The sequence below is a fragment of the Saccostrea cucullata genome, unplaced genomic scaffold, assembly GCF_032062105.1.
Source record: "Saccostrea cucullata isolate Sc308-1 unplaced genomic scaffold, CSIRO_AGI_Scuc_v1 ctg1556, whole genome shotgun sequence".
NCBI classification, from domain to species: domain Eukaryota; kingdom Metazoa; phylum Mollusca; class Bivalvia; order Ostreida; family Ostreidae; genus Saccostrea; species Saccostrea cuccullata.
The window spans coordinates 16,035-34,797 of record NW_026939401.1 but is presented as its reverse complement, the minus strand read 5'-3'; the positions used below and the strand labels follow the sequence as shown (position 1 = coordinate 34,797).

General features: G+C 32.1%; 3 protein-coding genes across 8 annotated transcripts in view; 1 reads left to right on the top strand and 2 right to left on the bottom strand.

Moving 5' to 3' along the window:
* The window catches only part of LOC134252998 (phospholipid-transporting ATPase ID-like), a 50,663-nt gene extending 44,563 nt beyond the window's left edge, over positions 1–6,100 (bottom strand). For 3 of the 6 annotated variants that reach the window (XM_062735524.1, XM_062735523.1, XM_062735528.1), the window contains exons 1-3: positions 6,021–6,100; positions 815–898; positions 475–517 (exon numbers count right to left, since the gene is read on the bottom strand). In XM_062735524.1, the coding sequence (XP_062591508.1) occupies positions 475–505 (31 nt within the window). In that variant the 5' untranslated portion in view covers positions 506–517; positions 815–898; positions 6,021–6,100. The other 3 variants (XM_062735527.1, XM_062735525.1, XM_062735526.1) reach the window with 3 other exon arrangements.
* A 33-nt stretch (positions 6,101–6,133) lies between these two features.
* LOC134253000 (uncharacterized) lies at positions 6,134–13,563 on the top strand. The gene is made up of 12 exons (XM_062735529.1): positions 6,134–6,639; positions 8,062–8,160; positions 9,443–9,519; positions 9,684–9,765; positions 9,941–10,029; positions 10,223–10,333; positions 10,472–10,612; positions 10,800–11,057; positions 11,216–11,366; positions 11,526–11,638; positions 11,833–12,042; positions 13,555–13,563. Exons 1-12 carry the CDS (start codon positions 6,633–6,635, stop codon positions 13,561–13,563), a joined length of 1,347 nt encoding a protein of 448 aa, XP_062591513.1. The 5' UTR covers positions 6,134–6,632.
* LOC134253001 (cilia- and flagella-associated protein 53-like) lies at positions 13,469–18,750 on the bottom strand. The gene is made up of 9 exons (XM_062735530.1): positions 18,697–18,750; positions 18,472–18,569; positions 17,033–17,262; positions 16,698–16,871; positions 16,108–16,260; positions 15,656–15,806; positions 15,127–15,345; positions 14,654–14,870; positions 13,469–14,070 (listed from the first exon to the last, which is right to left on the bottom strand). Exons 2-9 carry the CDS (start codon positions 18,535–18,537, stop codon positions 13,748–13,750), a joined length of 1,533 nt encoding a protein of 510 aa, XP_062591514.1. The 5' UTR covers positions 18,538–18,569; positions 18,697–18,750; the 3' UTR covers positions 13,469–13,747.
* Positions 18,751–18,763: the final 13 nt, after the last annotated feature.

Below are 18,763 nucleotides of genomic sequence, written 5' to 3'. Positions count from 1 at the left end.
TACTTAAAGGTGACTGACTAGCTCCCCCCTCCACACACACTATCCCCCCCCCCCCTAACTCCAGGGATCTTATTAGACCTGGATCCTCTCCTGTTCACTTTATGGGAAATGATCGTTACACGGAAGTGGAAACTCAAACATTTTAAGGAGCAAAAATATATCATAGCTACTTTACAATTTTGGTAATTTAAACACTGCTGTTTTATATAAGACAAGACTCCGATAACAAGTAATGGAATGTAATAAATCACAGCCTGATTACAGGTTTTAAATATGCCAGGGTATTATGCTTTGCAGCAGTGTCAACTGATCCAATAAATATTGTTATTTATTTCTCATCAATGCTTTCTTCACACTCTGCCAAATATACTCTATTACCATGATTACTTGCTGCAGTCCCTATTAAACATTACATGTACGGGTACATGCAAACTGGGTTGTTTATATTGAGTTCTAGGGTAAATTCAAACTTACCTATAGGCTTGTCCTTCTTCCAAAACTGCATAATGAGGCTAAACTATAATGAAAAAAAATGCATCAAAATCTCTCAGATATTAAGGTATCCTAAACTATGCTCACTATCTTGCAATGAAGAAAAACTTGCCGAAAATTTTAAATCTAGGTAAAACTGAAATGCTTGCCTGTGTATATTTCTCCCCACTTAAACAACTTCAGTGTCTCAAACAATAAACTGTCATCTTACTAAGACAATCCTTATCAACTACCGACTACCGCATTCTAGCAAAGAGGGTGTGGCAGATGTTCATTGTGAAATCTGAGTCCTTCACGGAATAAATGTAACAGTTCTCCTTACCTTTCTCCAGCATCAGGTGTACCAATCTCACACTTCCTTCCAATACATCCTCAGAGGCTGCACAGACAAACAGGGATTCTATTACTGCAAAAAATTAGTAACAATTAAAAATAATTATTTTGTGAATAAATATTATTCAATCAGAATTGGAATATACTTATACAGTGTATAAATTGAATTCCTTTGACATTAAGTTGGTCATAAAGTTAGAAGTAGGATTAAATCACCAGATATATTTAGATGGAAATACCCTGACAGTATTGCCCTGTTAATTCAAAGGTCAGTTGTTTCATATCATATAATTTAAAGAAGTTGAATGTGTTACTCATAAGGTTTATCAATGCATCATAAGCAATCCTTGCATTCATCTCAAAATGTACACAAGTTACAGATATTTAAACACATCATCAACAAATATTATTTAGGAAATCTATCAATAACTAGTAAAATCTGGTCTAATTTGGCTTGATGATAATACATAAAATTAAATGCTATCAAATTACAGATTTCTTGTTGTCTTTCATTATTATATATATCCCATTCCAGATGCATTTCCAAGTTTTTAATCAAAATTAAGAATTTCCCATTCCTGTGTTAGACTTCCAAGGCCATGAGACTCCCGATCAGTATCACATTACCACCCTATAGGCAAACTCACTGTTACATCTCACCAAGTCATCAAATAGGCTCAGATTTCCAATACCTTGTACATTCTCTCAGACTACACATTTATCACTATCATCCACAACTTTATGTTGTCAACCACTTGATTGTTCTAAATAAGGATCAAGGATTCTCACAGGAAGATCATAAGTACAGTGGTAACTGTCTTTTTAGTTGATGATATTGTTTCCTTGTCACAAAAGAACAGAAAAGCTTTGAGATATTATTTTCTCATGTATTAACTGTAACTATTCCTCATTTTTTGAACATCTGCATTAAAATCAAGGCTGTCTAAGAGCCATATGAACTGCCCAGTCTTCTAATCAATTTCCTAACTGTCCAGTGTTGATTTTTTTTTTGTCACATTTCGATTACCAGTAAATATTCACCATAATACACCTACACATCCCTATAGAAAGCTGTGGTTTATCACAAAAAAATCAAACCATTAAACTGCTGCTTTATACATGGCCAATATCCCAGCTGTCTATATATCTGCTCTCAGACATTGACATGCACATACTAGCATTTACACATAATAACAGGGTACTATCCTCAGTGTAACACAATAGTCATACATCAGTCAACTTATTAATGGTTCCACCAGTATACATGCACTTCATTCAAACGCACTGACTGCAGCTTTTAGAATTTCGTGTCTCAACCACAGCATTAATAGTACGTTATATCCCCTGATTTAATCAGACTACTGAACTGAACATTAATTATGTTATACAATACGGTTCACTTACTTGCTGCTAAGAATCTCAACATTCAACATTTCAAAACATACAAAATGAACAATAGACATGTGTATATCTATAACCACTTTTATACAGCAAAATACCAATATAGATTGCAATCTAACACACTGGCCTATAGCTAGCATTTAGCATGAATTGAAGATATTTAAATTTTCATAACCATAAGTTTAATTTTAAACAGTAGAATTTATATTTAAAGAAACACATGAGTAATAATTATCTTATATTTTGTCTATGATTATATCTGTTTTGTCTATGAGATCTGTTCCAAAAACCAAGACTTAACAAAAACATGAGATTTGACGACAGGAAATTGTGGACATCCCCCGCCCTCCCCCTCATATTCAACCAAAGGTTTGCTGGACATTTTTTTTACCTTTAAATCTAATGCATATATATGTAATAGGAAAAATTCTGAAAAATTATTCCACACAAAAATACCCCACTTTACATTATACAAGTAAAAAGTATACAACATAATTACTTATTACAAACTAGAAAGTATTTCAAGCTCTAAATGATCTGAACTTCATCTTCCAGTGATAATAAAGCTTTCCTTCCCTCTGAGAAGTTTCATCTGTTGATGGGTGGAGCTAATTTGCCCACTTGAGGACAGCACTTGTTTCCTGTTTCTTTCCAATGCCATGATATGATATCCTCTCTTTCTCCGACAAAAATCATCAGATGACAGGTGGGACAAAAAAAACATATCCTTAAAGCTCTAATGGAAGAGATAACAAAACCTGCAGTTACAAATTCAATAGAACCCCCCCCCCAAAAAAAAATTCATTCACCATTATGACTGTTTCCTTCATTCTTATTTATCTTTTTTTTCAAATTCTTCAGTCTGAGCACATTCTATGAGCTCAATGAATCTCCTCATCATAATCTAACATTGTTTATACTGCCATTATGGTTCTTTGAACTTAAAACAAATAAACATAGCCAAAGATAACATAACAAAGGCTAGAGCTCCCATCAAGCTCCCCGAAAGAAACCTATTGTTGCCATATAATATAAACATAAGTTAATGGATAGTGTGTGTATCAGTAGCTTAAAAAGTCTTCAACACTGACATACTAAGTGGTATTTTTTATTTGATCAATAACTGTCTGTCTCCATAACTAAGGAGGGTCTATCAACTCCCAAAACTTATGACAACCTTATGCTATGCACATTACAATACTTATCAAAAGTACTATAGCATTTCTTAAATTTTATGATTGAGAATCACTGATTGTTCAGCAAGATATTTCATTTGAAAATATTCTTTTTTATTAAGTACCTTCTTTAAAAAAAAAATTACAGTAATTGTGGCATATTCAACAGCATTTTATCCCCCTAGCAGATGTTTTCTACCTCAATCATGAAAGCAATAGAGATAAAATGTTTCAAGGATTCTCATCACAATTCAGCAAAGTGGTGCATCATTGAATTTTTTAATAAGTTAATTAAGTATATAAGTAATAAGTAATTGTGATATCAAGTAGTCGTCACAAGTCAGCAAAGTGGTGCATACACCTTAACAAAAATTGATTTGTTCGTATGTTCAATATATTACTCTACTTATTTGTATATCTCTTAAAAATTATGTATCTTTTTCAAATTAAAATTAGACTGTCCATAATTGAACAGGTTGTGTTATTTAATATGGAGTGCAGGAAACCAAAAAAAAAGTTGTTGGAGTGGATAGATTTGATTGACCATCGATCAGTTGTCTCTATTTTTAGTTTTCAAAACATTTATTATAATAATACATGCTGTCCTTTGTGTATAAAGGAAATTATGGCATATTTACATGAGACAATTTTGTTTTCAAGTATCATGAAAGATATTTTATTATGCTTTGTTAAACTCTAAATGATTTTAAGGTTTAAATATCTGGTGATAAAACTATAAGCTGACAACATATACTTCCTGTTCTAGGTTTAAACATAAGAAAAATGACAGTTTCTGTTGTTTTTTTTATTAATTTTTTTTTTTTAAACATATTTGCATCGATTCTAAACACATTTCTAAATTATTACTAAATACACTCCCTAATATCAAAAAGATATGGTGCAAGATCATCAAGAAAAATACATGTTTTGTATGAATTAAAGACTTAAAAAATCAATTTTTTCTGATCAATATAAGGAAAGAAAAAAATTCTGTGTCAATGAAATATTTTAAAAACCAGATATTTCCTGTAGATCTGACTAATGTCTGTTAAGCTCCTGACCTACCTATGAACTATTCATTCATATTCCACCCCCTCAATTACCTGGGCCTTCCTTCAATGACAATACAACCCCGCCCCAACAGCTCACCCTCTACCATTTTAAATTATATTATAATATTGAGTTCAATTCATCACTTTATTTTGATATTTTTTATCTCCCAGTATGTTAAGTGTTAAATGCTACAAGCTGTTACTAGAGGCATTATAAGTTTACAAAAGATATAAAAACATTCTGTGTTGCATTGATTATTTTAATGACATAAACCCTTCCTTCAACTGTCTGCATGGACAAGGAATTCAAAAAAAAAAAAGGAGATCCAAAAAGCTAGAGTTATTAAAAAGATAACAAAACAATTTTAACCTTTAAATGACAGGTTTCATATCATCATACCAACATAGTGTACAGTTGTTAGTACAATGTACATGAATGTTATTGATACAAATATTTAATGTTTAATTCTTCTTTTTTTTAGAGATATAAAAAGGATTTAAATGAGAGAGTGACTTTTAAGTTTATATTAAATATTATAATAATGAACGTAAAAAAATGTTTTCCATGTTTAAAAAAAAAGGAAAGAAAGAAATCAATTAAGTGAATCAGAGACCTTAGTAATATAAGGTACTTATTAGGTCCCTGAGTGAATATTTGAACAATTTTTGGTCAATATAATTCATACATTATCTACATGATCTAAGTAAGGAGATTGTGGTGCTCACTCAGGAGTTATAATATAAACAAAATAATCATTCAGTCTGCAAAAATCACAAGAAAAACACATATTGGAAAAAAAAGTACAATTAAAATTGATGTTGTATTAATATGGACTATGTGAATTTCTTCATTTAGATTTAATGGAAAGCCACTATGAAGATAGGAAATCTTTATTGACCACAAGTATAACATACACAATTTGACAAAGATGTGGTAACTAACAAAGATTTTGAAAAGTATGATTGCGAAATTTTTACTTTGTTTTGATTACTGTGTGCATGTTCAAAGGATTATAACATTTCAAAAAGAAAAATCAGATCGATCATTTTTTTTTAAATTTATACTTCATTAATAATTATTATTAGCAGCTGATTAAGCAAGTTCCCACACGAAATTGTACACAAAAAATGTGAAAATTACAACATAATTACCCAAAGAAAACCATCCCTTCATTACATAGATCAAACCACCCACCTTGCACATGTATCTATATATATATTTCGAAATGCAGAGCATGCACTTGTACTGTTGGCATAGCTACAATAACACAGCCTAATGTAAATGGAGAAATTTTCAAAATGTTTATGTATAAAAATAAGATATTGCAGTTTTCATGACAATAAACGTTCCACCTTAATTACAATAAGCTAAAATATTAAAAGGCCCAATCCTGGATAAACTTGGTGACGTCAAATATTGTTTAACAAATTATCGTGTATTCATTTTCTATCAGGTTAATAAATTATCGATTGTGCATTTTATCATCCTTTATATAGCTATTTCCCTGTATCAGGAGTTAATCTTATTTAAAACTTATGAATTAGTGTCTGTCAAATTACAACTTACCTGTTTGTTCTGTTACGGTGTAAACACTACACGGATGAAATGTTACGTTTTCAACAAAGCCGCCATATTTGATCCGGTTTTGGGGCCAAAGAAGGGGTAGGAAAATAGAATGTCAGACTGGTCGGCCCAACGACTACTCGGCCCAACGATATCTCGGCCCATTGACACCTCGGCCCCAACGGCTCGGCCCAAATTTGAAGACACCTCGGCACAAGTAAAAGACAGCTCGGCCCAAGTAAAAGACAGCTCGGCCCAAACAAATTTCAATTAAATATTTCAATAATATATTTTTATTTATGCTATTATATAGTTATGAATTGAAAAAAAGTTTAATTTGATACATTAACAATCTTCAAAGACGGCAAATATTGACGATAATCAAAGAAAGATAACCCATAAACAATTTCATTAAGTGCTAATCATTAAACAAACAAGAAGTAGCGGTGCATCCTTTCAAGTCTCAAGCGCGTGTCATATGGGGTGGTGACTATGAGGAGTTAATTACGAGGAGGCATAATTGGGAGATGATAATAATCATTGGAAGACTATATATCCTTACAATGATTACCAACCCATATCAGATGTTCCACATCGTCAGAAAAACGGCACACCATGACAGGTAAATTGACATTTTTGTAATTATTTAAAGTATATCTATATAAGACATATTAAAATTATTCTAAATTTATTAATACATACACAAATAGTAAAGATTAATATATTAAATGATTTAATGAATATATTTCGAAGTGTTTTTTTTTAAATAATAAAATAAATGATAGATGTTTAAGGATATCCGATCCTCAGCCAGGAAGGATAACTCCAAATATTAATATTTAATTTGAAATGCATCAAAATAAAGCTTGAAAATGAAATTTTTTCATGCAACAATTTTCATTTTATTCATCTTTATAAGATTCAAGGTCTTTGAAAGTCTTAGAAAAGGTCTTATAAAAGTTGATATTTGTACCATATAAAAAGAGAAAAAATTAATACAGTTTTAGAAAAATAAGATTTTCTTGAATCCAGCCTTAGATACCAATGATTATTAACATTTTATGAAATGAGAAGTGATCTGTGATGTCTTGCAATGATAGCAAAAGCCTTTTACACTATGTGTTAAAGAATACATGACGGAAATAGAAGACAAAAAATACCAAATAAGTATGAAAATCATGACAATTTCCCTGAATGCCTGGATACCTATCGTTTTTTAACCTAAAATATATTTGCTGATCAGTTTGCAATTAGAAAATACATTGCTGATATTCCAATTCGCTTTTTCTGAAAAAATATGGGAGATTTGACAATTTTCACTATATAATATGATTAACTGTAATCTATAACTTTAAAGAAATATTGTGGATAAATTTACTTAAATTTATGGATTCAGAGATACTTTTATGAGTATTTTTGATTACTTAACTGCTAATTTTATATACCTGAGGATCGGACTACCTTAATTATTTTATAGTAGAAGAAGTATATATTACTCACATACTAAGAGGTATATGAACATATTATTAAAACAATTGGAAACAAAATAAACAAATAAGCCAAAAAGAGGGGGGGGGGGGCTCAGAATTGAACCATACAAGTTTGTAAAATTATGAATTATAAAAATGTCAAATGATGAATGAAATAGTAATATATGTTAAGAACATATTTTATTGTATTATTTATACAAAGGGATTGGTCAAAAGTTTGAAACTTAGAAAAGTTTTCCCTGTCAAGGTGTACATATAAATGATGTATACAAATTATTTCAAATTAAGACATTCACTATAATCATGATAAAGATTCAGAGTTCTTACAATGTGTATAGATCTATTATGTTACATGTAAATAATTTCAATAACAACAGTACTTTGGAACAAAAAATATATATGAAAAATAACCAGTATCATGACAGTAAGTTTGAATTGGAAATTAATATAAGCTAAATATTAATACATGTAATTTTTAATGTTTCCTGTTAATGTAATAAAGCTTTCATTTTTAAATTAGCTTGTTAGTTATTAATTCATCTTTTAAATTATAGATTCCCGCTGCATTGTGTGCACCACAGAAGTGAGACCAAGACAAGAGGCTGTTCAGTGCGACAGATGTGAAGCCTGGCAGCACAGAACCTGCGAAACTGGTAAGTATATGTAGTTAAGCATATTTAATTTAAGATTAGTTTAGTTAATAAGTGTAGTGTCCGTCAAAAAATCATAGAGCATTACCTGACAATTTAGCAACTGTATGTGTGAAAATAGCATCTAAATATAATTGCAGAGACTTATTTGTAGCTCCTTTGAGCTAAAGTTGATTTCACTGTTTTTGTCAAAATTGGTTATTCAATTAAATATTGTAAATATATTTACTGGTTGTCAGGACCATATGCATTGATGTATAGATATGTATATAAATATATAAATATATTTAGTATAGCATACAATATTTATCATATATTAGGCAATAAATAAAATTATAGTTTGTTTGGAATTGCCTCCCATCTCATTGAAATGTCCCATCTTGAAAAAATTTTATTGACCAAAAGTTGGAAGATTTTTTTTAATCAATTTTTTCCCATTACAAGTACATTGTATTACATGCACTATACAAAAAAAATGAAATATAGTCTTAGATCTATGTAAAATTAGGGTTTTTTGTTGATAGTACTAGATACTTTTTTAAAAGTCAGAAAAATGTTTCTTAAATAACTTCCCTCCCTCCCTCCTGTTTCGGAAACCCATAAATTTAAGATCGTTAAATTTAATTTCTGTACATATTTTTTGTTCCACAAAGCATGTATTATATATATATTAATGTTGAGAGAATTGTAAAGAGTATATACAGATACAACATATAAAATATATACCACATATAGTCTAATATATAGGTCTCATATTTAAAAGAAGAATATTTTACAACTTTCCTGAAGAAACTAGTCAAGATAAAATTTTCACTGTTTTTGCCTGAAAATCACTATTTTTAAAAGCATCTAGTAGGAAATTTGAAGTCAATATTTTTTCTATAATATAAGGACTTATATATTTTAATAGCATTTTACACATAAATTAAATAAAAAATTTAATTTCAATTACTTGTCAAGATGTTTCTCTACACAAGGGTCTATGGCAGGATAGTGTACTATATCTAATTACTGTAGTAAATGGGATGGGAAAATTGACTTGAGAATGGAAATAAGACTTCATATTTACAAAAATCAGAAAATTGTGTACATTATATACTAGAAGAAATGACCATTATCCATTATTTTTAAAAATGATGGATTTCAGTCACACCCCTGACTGTTAATATTATAGAGATATATGAAATTAATACAAGAAGTCTTGATATCAGATAAACATGTCAGGAATCTAGTAAACTTCTATATATAAGCATAGTAAATTATTTTTTATTTCATTTATCCTTAGGTATTACCAGACAGCAGTACAGGAGGGTCAACAAAGGACTCGAGACCCTTGATTTCACATGCAGCAACTGTTCACAGGTTTGTAAATACTACTTGCATAATAACACACATTTTATGAAATATTTTCTTGAAATAATAAATATTAAAGCATTTGTATTTGTATAACTAGATAACTAAACTTCAACTTAAACTGTGTACACACAATATATGTTTCTATAGTTTTCTCTTGTAATTTCTTACAGCAGGAACCAGTCCCTGGACCAGATGAATGTGCAGAAGTGCAGACATCAGTTTCCTTTGCCCATGTTTTAGAGAGCACTAGAGGTATGTTGATATTTTAGAGGAAATATTTTTTTTTTTAAATATTGAATATAAATACTTTATAAACAAAGATTAAAGACACCTTTTTTTAAAATTGGAAATGATCCCTTATACTGATTTCATAGTTATTGAATATTTTATAAACAAAGGTTACTTAAAAACACAATTTTGTTTTCAGTTAGTACTGGTACGTTGCCATCACTGTTGGATGATCTCTCCACAGTGGAGACCCGAGACGGAAGCAGCACAGACCATTCAACTGAAGAGGTATTCACTTTTTTTATTTGTAATACATAATTGTTTTGAATTAAAAAATAAAACAAAATGAGAAAAATATGAAATAAATCACTATCTAAATATTTAAAAAACATATATAATACAACTTTTCAGAATTTTTTTTATTTTCTGTATATACAAATGTATATATATTGGTTATAATAAACCTTTTTTGGGTTTTTAGGGAGACACGACTGATGATGGGCCTGTTCAGCAGTTCACTCCGCAGCCTCCTGTGAACGAATCGACTGTGTTAGAGAACCCGCCAACAGAAAACAGTCACTTGGATGAAACAGTAATTCAATTTTATATAATTACAATTTTCAAATGTTAAACTGAAAATTAATACATGTAGTAAATAAATTCTAATTAAAAAAGTAAAATTATTGTCATCTCAAATGTTCTATGTTTTATGAATTTACTCATTTTCCAGGCATTACCAGTAACGTACCAGGTGGTGGAGGGGGCCACGATAAGGATGAAACCCAAACTGGTGGACAACAGAGGCTTCTCGTACACAGTAAAGCGAAAGAATGAGGAGAAGACAGACTGGCGTTGCACTAAACGATCCAAGGTATAAATTTATGCATATTTTATGTTTAAGTATTTATTGATAAAGTTATCTTATCTTAATAACTTGTGCATTTAGGTTTAAGTATTTAAAGTTTTCTTATTTTAATAACTTATTTTATTTCAATTCCTATTTTTATTTATTACTAGTTGTATTTGCATGTATTTATATTGTGCATTATTTTTTTTAGAATCTCCAGTGCCCTGCAACTGTCAGACAACATGGAGATGCCTTCGTTGAGGGACTGCAACCCCATATCCATGGGCCAACTGTAGGGACAGCAGCCGTTGCAACTGTGGTTTCCCAGATAAAGAAGGCAGCAAAAGACAACCTCTTTGCACCAGCATCTCAACTAGTCAACAGGGCTGTTCTTGATGTAAATGAAGATCAACCATTACCCCTTCCCCAGCTGCAGTCCCTCAACAGAATGGCCAATCGAGTGAGAGAGGTAAATACATGATAAAAAGTTATGGATAAAAGAAACTGAATATATAAACATAATTTTAAATTGATAAAAGTAAAAGAATTAAAATCAAAATAAATCAAAAACAAAATTTATTATTATTTAATATGTATTTTTATTAAAATGAATTATGTTTCTTTTAGAGTTCCCGTCCAGCAGATCCCACCAGTTTGGACTTCGAACCGATCGAGGAATTCATCAACAAGGTCCATGATGGGTTTCTGAGGGGAGACGTCTGGGTTGGACAGCGGCGGCACCTGCTGTTTGCAACCGATGCACAGCTCCACCTCCTAGGTATTCAAACACTTTGTAACATTAAACTTAAATATTTTTATATTTATATATATTTAAATATTTTAGTGGTACGTTTTTTGTTAATTGTTTCTAAAAACAGTTTTTACTATAAAATATTTGATTTTTTATTTTGTCTAATTCCGATTATTCTGCTTATAGGACGTGCCAAATCCTGGTACATAGATGCCACCTTCAAGGTAGTCAAGGAGCCCTTTTCCCAGCTTCTGTCAATTCACAGTTTTGTGAAATCCAGCGAGGGGAACTACAAACAGGTATCTATCTCTCTCTTTTTTTTTTTTTTTTTTACAGATGTCATTGAATTAATGTATTAAATTTTAATACAGTCAACATCCTAAAATGCAAGGTGGAATATAATATGTTAAAAAATAAGATTTAAGCGATTTTATTGGATCAATGAATTACATTGTATTGAAGAACCAATTCACATTATTTTAATCCTTTTCAGCTACCACTCCTGTTTGTTCTGATGTCTGGAAAGAAGAAGAAGGACTACAAGGCAGTCTTCACAGCAGTCAACGACCTCCTTCCTACCATGTCCATGCAGGAGATCATCCTAGACTACGAGATGGCCATGTGGAAAGCTGCCCATTCCATCTTCCCCACTGCCACAGTACGCGGATGCGCCTTCCACTGGGGTCAAGCAGTTTGGCGGAAGGTCCTTGTCAATGTTGTTATTGTTATTGAAATAATAAATAAGAAATATTAACATCATGTGTTTTTTTTTCATAAACCATTAGTCCTTAATTCAGTTTTCAAACTGGTACACAGTATCATGATAGGGTATGTTAATGAAAAGTTCCTTGAAGGATTCCCATTCTTTGAATTGATTTGAACAAATAAACAAGTAAACAAGTAAACAAAACAAAACATCTTGTGGTCCAGGAAACTTCTTTGTAGACTGGATGATTTTAATACACATAATATTAATTACACAATGATCGGTAAATTGGACTGTACGATATACTGCAGTAGATCATTTAAGTCAGTCATCTGGGAGAGGGTAACCAAACACGTTTTAAAGATGGTTAATAAATATATCAATAATAGATAATGTTGCTGGCATACAGACAGTTTCAAAGGGAACACACAACAATTTTTTTTTGGGGGGGGGGATTATTTAATAGCTGCAACCATTCCAGAAAAAAAAAACAAAAAACATATTCAGCTTACACTCAGGTATTTTCTGCACTGTTGCAAACATTCATAGCTGTACTAACCAAGAATATAGTAAGTATTTTATTGTTGAAAGTGTAATGGGAGAGGAGAAAATGCAGCGGACCGCCACATTCCTCCCTCCTTAAAGGTCTTTGGCCCTCCAAAGACCCCAACCCAGGCTCATCCATGGCAGGCCTCTCGCCTGTCAGTTCCAGGGCATGGCACGGCACGGCACCAAATGTAACGGGAGAGGAGAAAATGCAATGCAGCAGATCAGACCGGGATTTGAACCTAGGCCCCCTGAAATTCCGGTCAGGTGCATTACTAAATGAGCTATCTGGCCATCGGCGATTGAACCCAGCTGACCGCCACAAAAGTAACTATAAAGACATAAAAACGATAATTCTTTTAAAGAGTGATTTAATGTTTTCTCTTCAACTGTATATAAGGTTCCATGAGATTTTTAACACAAACATTGAAAAAAAAAACACAAAATAATGTAGTTATACATTGTTTAACAGATAAGAGGAAAAAAGACCTCACTCATGAATTAATCATATAAAATGAACTCGACAACCTTTAATTTTACTATGACCTTTATATATAAATTTTGTGTAATTACATGTAAACTTAATTTAGTGTGTCTAATATGGCTACCTGGTAAATAATAATTACAACATATCACAGTAAATGCAGGCATTTAGTCATTAAAGACAGAATTCCACAATCATATTGTCACTGGCTTCCATTCTTTATACATTCCCATCATATTTACTCATCCTTGCATGCCAAATAAAAAAGTGTAACAAACACCAACCACGCCTCTCTCAACTCATTCATCCAATCAAATCCTCATTCTTTATCATATTTTCCCATTGAAAAAAGTATTTAAAACAACAATATATATTCACTAACTTTTTGTAAAAAAAAAAAATTAAAAACTGAGTGTTAATATTTCATGAACAATCCTAAAAAGATGAAAGAAACATTTTCAATTTCCTTTTCTTTCTAGAACAAATAACACAGGTTCTAGCCTATAAACGTACAGTGCTTTCTTGTGTATTTATTCGGAATGTACCTGCATACATTTAAAGGCATTGTTCTTGTATCAATACAAAATTTTGTTTAAATAAAATAATATTCACACATTTCAAAATATAGTATTAACAATTAAGGGGAAACAATTCCATATAGTTAATTTCTCCTTAGTGAGCACTATTTTGCATGGCCCTTCTGAGGGGGTGGAGTTTGTCATACTCTGCGTTATCCAGACAGTCTTTGAGTCGGACCTGGTACTCCCGCTCGGCCTGCATTCCCAGCATGAACTCCTCAGCCTCCCTCTGCTGCGCCTGTTCACGGAGCCGGTGGTTGTAGATGATCTGGCCCTCCAGGTCCCGCTGGTAGTTGTAGTTCTTCTCCCACAGTTTGGCCGCCTGCTGCTCCTCCAGTCGGCGATTCTCCTCGATGGTGTTCAGTAATTCCTGTCTCTCAGCTTCTGCCTGTCTCTGCCTTCTGTCATTTTCTGCCACTGAAGTTTGAAAAAATAATCATATTACATTAATTAAATATATTGATTTTTTTTTTAAGAATAATTGAAAGAGAATTATTTAGTATGTCTAACCATTTTGTATTAAGTAAATAACAAATTTAAGTGCTTTATAATTCTTTTATGATTCTACATGTAGACTAATTAAGGTTAAGCTTTTAAAGATTTTTCTGAAACTCTGCGATCAATCCATACTTATGAATCCATTTGTATAACAAGAAGAACATAACATTTTTTGTCAGTTTTAAGCTGTGCTAGAAAGAGTTGTTGTACATGTATGTCAATGGCAAGATAAGATCATGCACTTATGGAGATAATGAGGGTATCTTCAGTTTAAAGAAACCCTTTCAGTGAATTAAGGGGCATATCCATCCTTACTTTGTATATGCTTTGTTTCTAATACTTTCTCATTATTGCCAGTCACTGGTTTTTAAGTTCATTCTACTTTTATAGAAATTGAGGAAATAGAATGAACATGAAAACCACGACTTTTAACCACGATGTCCCCTGGACTGTACAGATTTATCCTGTGGAATGAGATAACAATGGATTGCTGGACACTTACATCTCTCCTTGATCTGTACGGCCCGGCCTGCCATTACGTCCTGTAACAGCTTCTTCCTGGCCTGCCTCTCCAGCTGCCATTGGTTCAGACGCTTCTGCCACATCTTCTCCACCTCTTCGTTGACCAGCTTCTCTAGCTCTCGCTCCTTGATCTTCTCCTCCTCCATCAACTGATGTAAATACTCTCTGTACCGCCTGTCTTCTTCACGCAATTCTTTCTGTTAAATGTTAACATCAAATATATAAGCGAAAATATACAATTCATTTCAAAAGAAAGGTATAAATTACTTACAAAATAAGTTATTATGCAAGCTTATTCAAGAATATCAACATGTATTTCAGATCATTATACATGTAATAAGTATATAATACTAAAAACCCTAAAACAAAATATTACTCACACCTTAAATATAACTGAAATTAACGGGTAGTTGTGTTAACACTTGAATGTATAGAATGAAATGTTTTTCATACCTTCCTCTGCAACTGTTCCATAGCCTCATTCCTAGATTCCTCCAATAGCTGCTCCAGGATCTTGAGGTCAAAGGCCAACTGTTCCTGTTCTGCCTTGGCTTTCTTCTTCATCTTCAGTTTCAGGGAGAGGTCCAGCACATCTCTGGTTTCCTGCTGCTGTCGGAGCTTCTCTTCTCTGGCTTTAGCCTCCTCCATTTGCCTTAAAATGGCCTGCTCCCTCTGTTTTGGTAAAACAAAATATATTTATATAAGAACCACAATAAAGCTGTTATTATCATTTTTGGTATTTTATTCTGAGCTGGTTAAAACTTGATTTTTTTAAAATGAGGATTCTATGCTCATTTGTTTAAACAGAATTAAACTTTTTTCCTCATTATACATTCCTTAATCTAAATATTGAACATAATTGATTTAGTGAGGCTTTAGTTTTCTTGTTGTGCCATTTTACCAACAAAAAAAAAAAGTTCAACCATCCATTATAAGAATGAAGCAAATAGGAGGACGTCACATAAGGTTGTTAATCACTCACCAGGAGTTGTGCCTCCTCCTCCTTGAGGCGTCGAGCTGCCTCCTTCTGCTCCTCCAGTGCTGCCATCTGCTTCCTGAGGACTGACAAGACTTCCTGGTTTCTCTCGTGAGCTGACTGGGCATCTCTCTCCTCACGAGCAGCCTTCTTCAACCTGTAATTGAGAAAGTTATTCTAATGAAAGTGCTGTGAAAGAGGTATAACTCCTACCAATCCCTCAAATTAGTCAGTTTCAAATTAATCACCTTAATGAACTTTTTAAAAAATCCTATAATCATTTCAAGTTTTGAAATAAAAAGAGAAATAATCAAGTGAAAATTTATAATCAGGACTCAAAAAAATTATCCTGAAAGTATTCATCTCTTGGATTTTGAAATGAAGACAGCATTCTGACTAAAAGTTATTTCCTCAGAATATCAGAATCATACAAAATAATCTGTAGGACTAGTACTTACATGTCTTCCTCCCAGAGCTTGGCATACATGGCCTCGTGTTCCTTCCTCTCTTTCTCCAGCTGTTCCTTGATTCGGAGCTGTTCCAGTCTATCTACACATACTTCATCTTGTTGTCTCTTTGATATTGTGGACCTTAACTCTTCACACTGGTTTCTAAAAATAAGATAATAAAAGCTTTGAATTTTATACCTCAATTCTTTTTTTCTATATACATTTACTATTAACTACCCTGGGCACTAAGCTGCCATAAAATTGTTTATTTATCCTGCATCAACTTCTGTAATGGTCATTTAAAATTCATGTAAATCAAATGTAATTATAGGCAAATGATTTTTTTTTTTCCATCTTTCTCTTGTCAAAAATTAACTTGCTTTGAATTAAAAACTCTTAGAGATAATATCAAATTTCCAAAAAAGAGAATCTTCAGATATGTCTGCTTTATTGAATTTTTGTTAGTCTTGGACAGAAAGATTGACTTGAATTTAACATTCACTATAATAGCACATTAGGAAAATTAATTCTAATTCATGGGATTAAACATGTATTAATTCAAAATCGCTGTACTTTAATACAGTTCATATAACACATACCTGAATTGTTGATCATATTTTTCTTGAACGAATTGCAGCCTCTCATCTTCTCTTTTATCTTTTAAAAATTTGGCACGTTCCCTCATTTTGGCTTGACGTTCCAGAACGGTTTCCTCCCGAGCCTCCATTTCCCTCAGGTAACTCTGTTCTTCTGCTCTAAGCATTGCTCTTAACCTGAAAATAACACAACATTAAGATAATTTAAAATCACTAAAAACTAAAGAGGGCAATCAGCATCAGCAGACAGTTATTTATACTGTTTTTCTTTCTTTCTTTTTTTAATTTTCATTCATTCATGGGTTTTTAGTCAGACTCTGAATAAAATCATTCCATACCTTTCTCTCCTATCCTCAATTGTAAACTGACTAGCTAACAAGAGACCATCCACTTTCCTTTTTACTGTGTTTAATTTGATTTTTCTGTCAGTTGACCTTTCCCATTCATTTTTCAGGTCATTAAATTCCATATATTGTGTGTTTTTTCTGTAATTTTCAAGCATATCTTCCTTCTTTCTTCTCTCCAATATTAAATATTCTGGTGGTTTAACATTTGGTGGTCTTGCTTTCTGTAAACAATATAGTGAAAGTAAAGATTTTGTTCTTGTTTAACTAAGAGTGCATGTTTAACATGTTTATTAGTGATCCCTGTTCAATCTTTTAACTTTCAATACACGAAACATGTACAAAACGACAAATTTGTTTCCATTAATGCATGTTATCACTTTCCTAAGCAACAACTTTGAAAACATTTTTTTATGTCATGTACCCCCTACATGTTGTATCTGTTTAACATGTTTATTAGTGATCCCTGCAATCAAAGCAACAAATTTGAAAACATTTTTTTTCTGTACCCCCTACATGTTGTAAAGTCCATGGAGACCAATCTCACAGACTGTAAAATGACAGAAAAACTTGCTCGACAAAAGTAAATGTTGCAATCAATGCATATATTGAATATGCATACAGATTTTTTTTAAAAATTATATCAGATAATTCTAAGATATTTTTTGCACAGCAAATTTATGTAAAATTTATAATTTTATAAGATAGATAGATGGGATATTATTTTCCTCATTTAAACAACATTATTCTCTTTCATCTTCATCTTCATGTTTTGATTCTGGAAAATGTGTAAAATGTAGAATCAGTAACAGCCTACACATACAATTGACATGTTAAAATTAACAATTTTAACATAAATAAACTCAACCTTCAAAAGAAAACATATCTTTTGTCCATATTTACAAGTTCAGATTGATAGCTACTCAATCTTTTTCAAATTAATGCTTTTCTACCACAATCAGCAATCCTTTGCTGACTCGGCTAAGCTCCATTCAGTGTGCAAGGCAAGAGCTACCAGAGGAGCTACGAGTGTCCTTCAAGAGTTATTTACTCAAATTTAAATCCAGGATGGAGAACTTGTGAAAATGGATTAACAACATGTAAAGGTTAGTTTTCTCGTGGCAGTTTTATGTATTTATGTTTAAATCGTTAATTTAACACGTACATGCCTTTTATGTAGAATCAGATATATTTCAGTCAAAATGTTAGTTCAAGTTTAGGCAGTCTATGGTTGTTCTTTTCAGAGACATATAAAACCAGCATGGTTTTAAATGTCTCTGTTCTTTTTACACATTTTCTAGAATGCAAACATGTCCAAGGCCTGCTAAGAGAAGTTAATGCAGGCAAAAGCCTGTCTACGTCTTTAAAGAGAATATTGCGTATTTATAGTTTAAACAGACTAATTTTTGTGAAAGAAATTTTATTTTACTTACGATTGCAACTGAATGAGGCGTCGGACCCGTCACCTCACGGGTCCTCCGCTGTCTTTGGACCATCATTTTCAAGGATTGGAAATGATGGCTTCGGTATTCTGGAAAGAAAGTTATGTACAATTTCAAATGAAATAATCAGAATTCAGGGCAAGGAAAACGCAAAATATGAACCAAAAATTACAGGAAGCTGAAAGTAAAACGATATAAAATCATTTATTTACATACCCAATTTATCGACTGGCGAGGTTGTTGCACACTGTATCCAGGAAGTGAAGAAATCTCGCGAGAACTG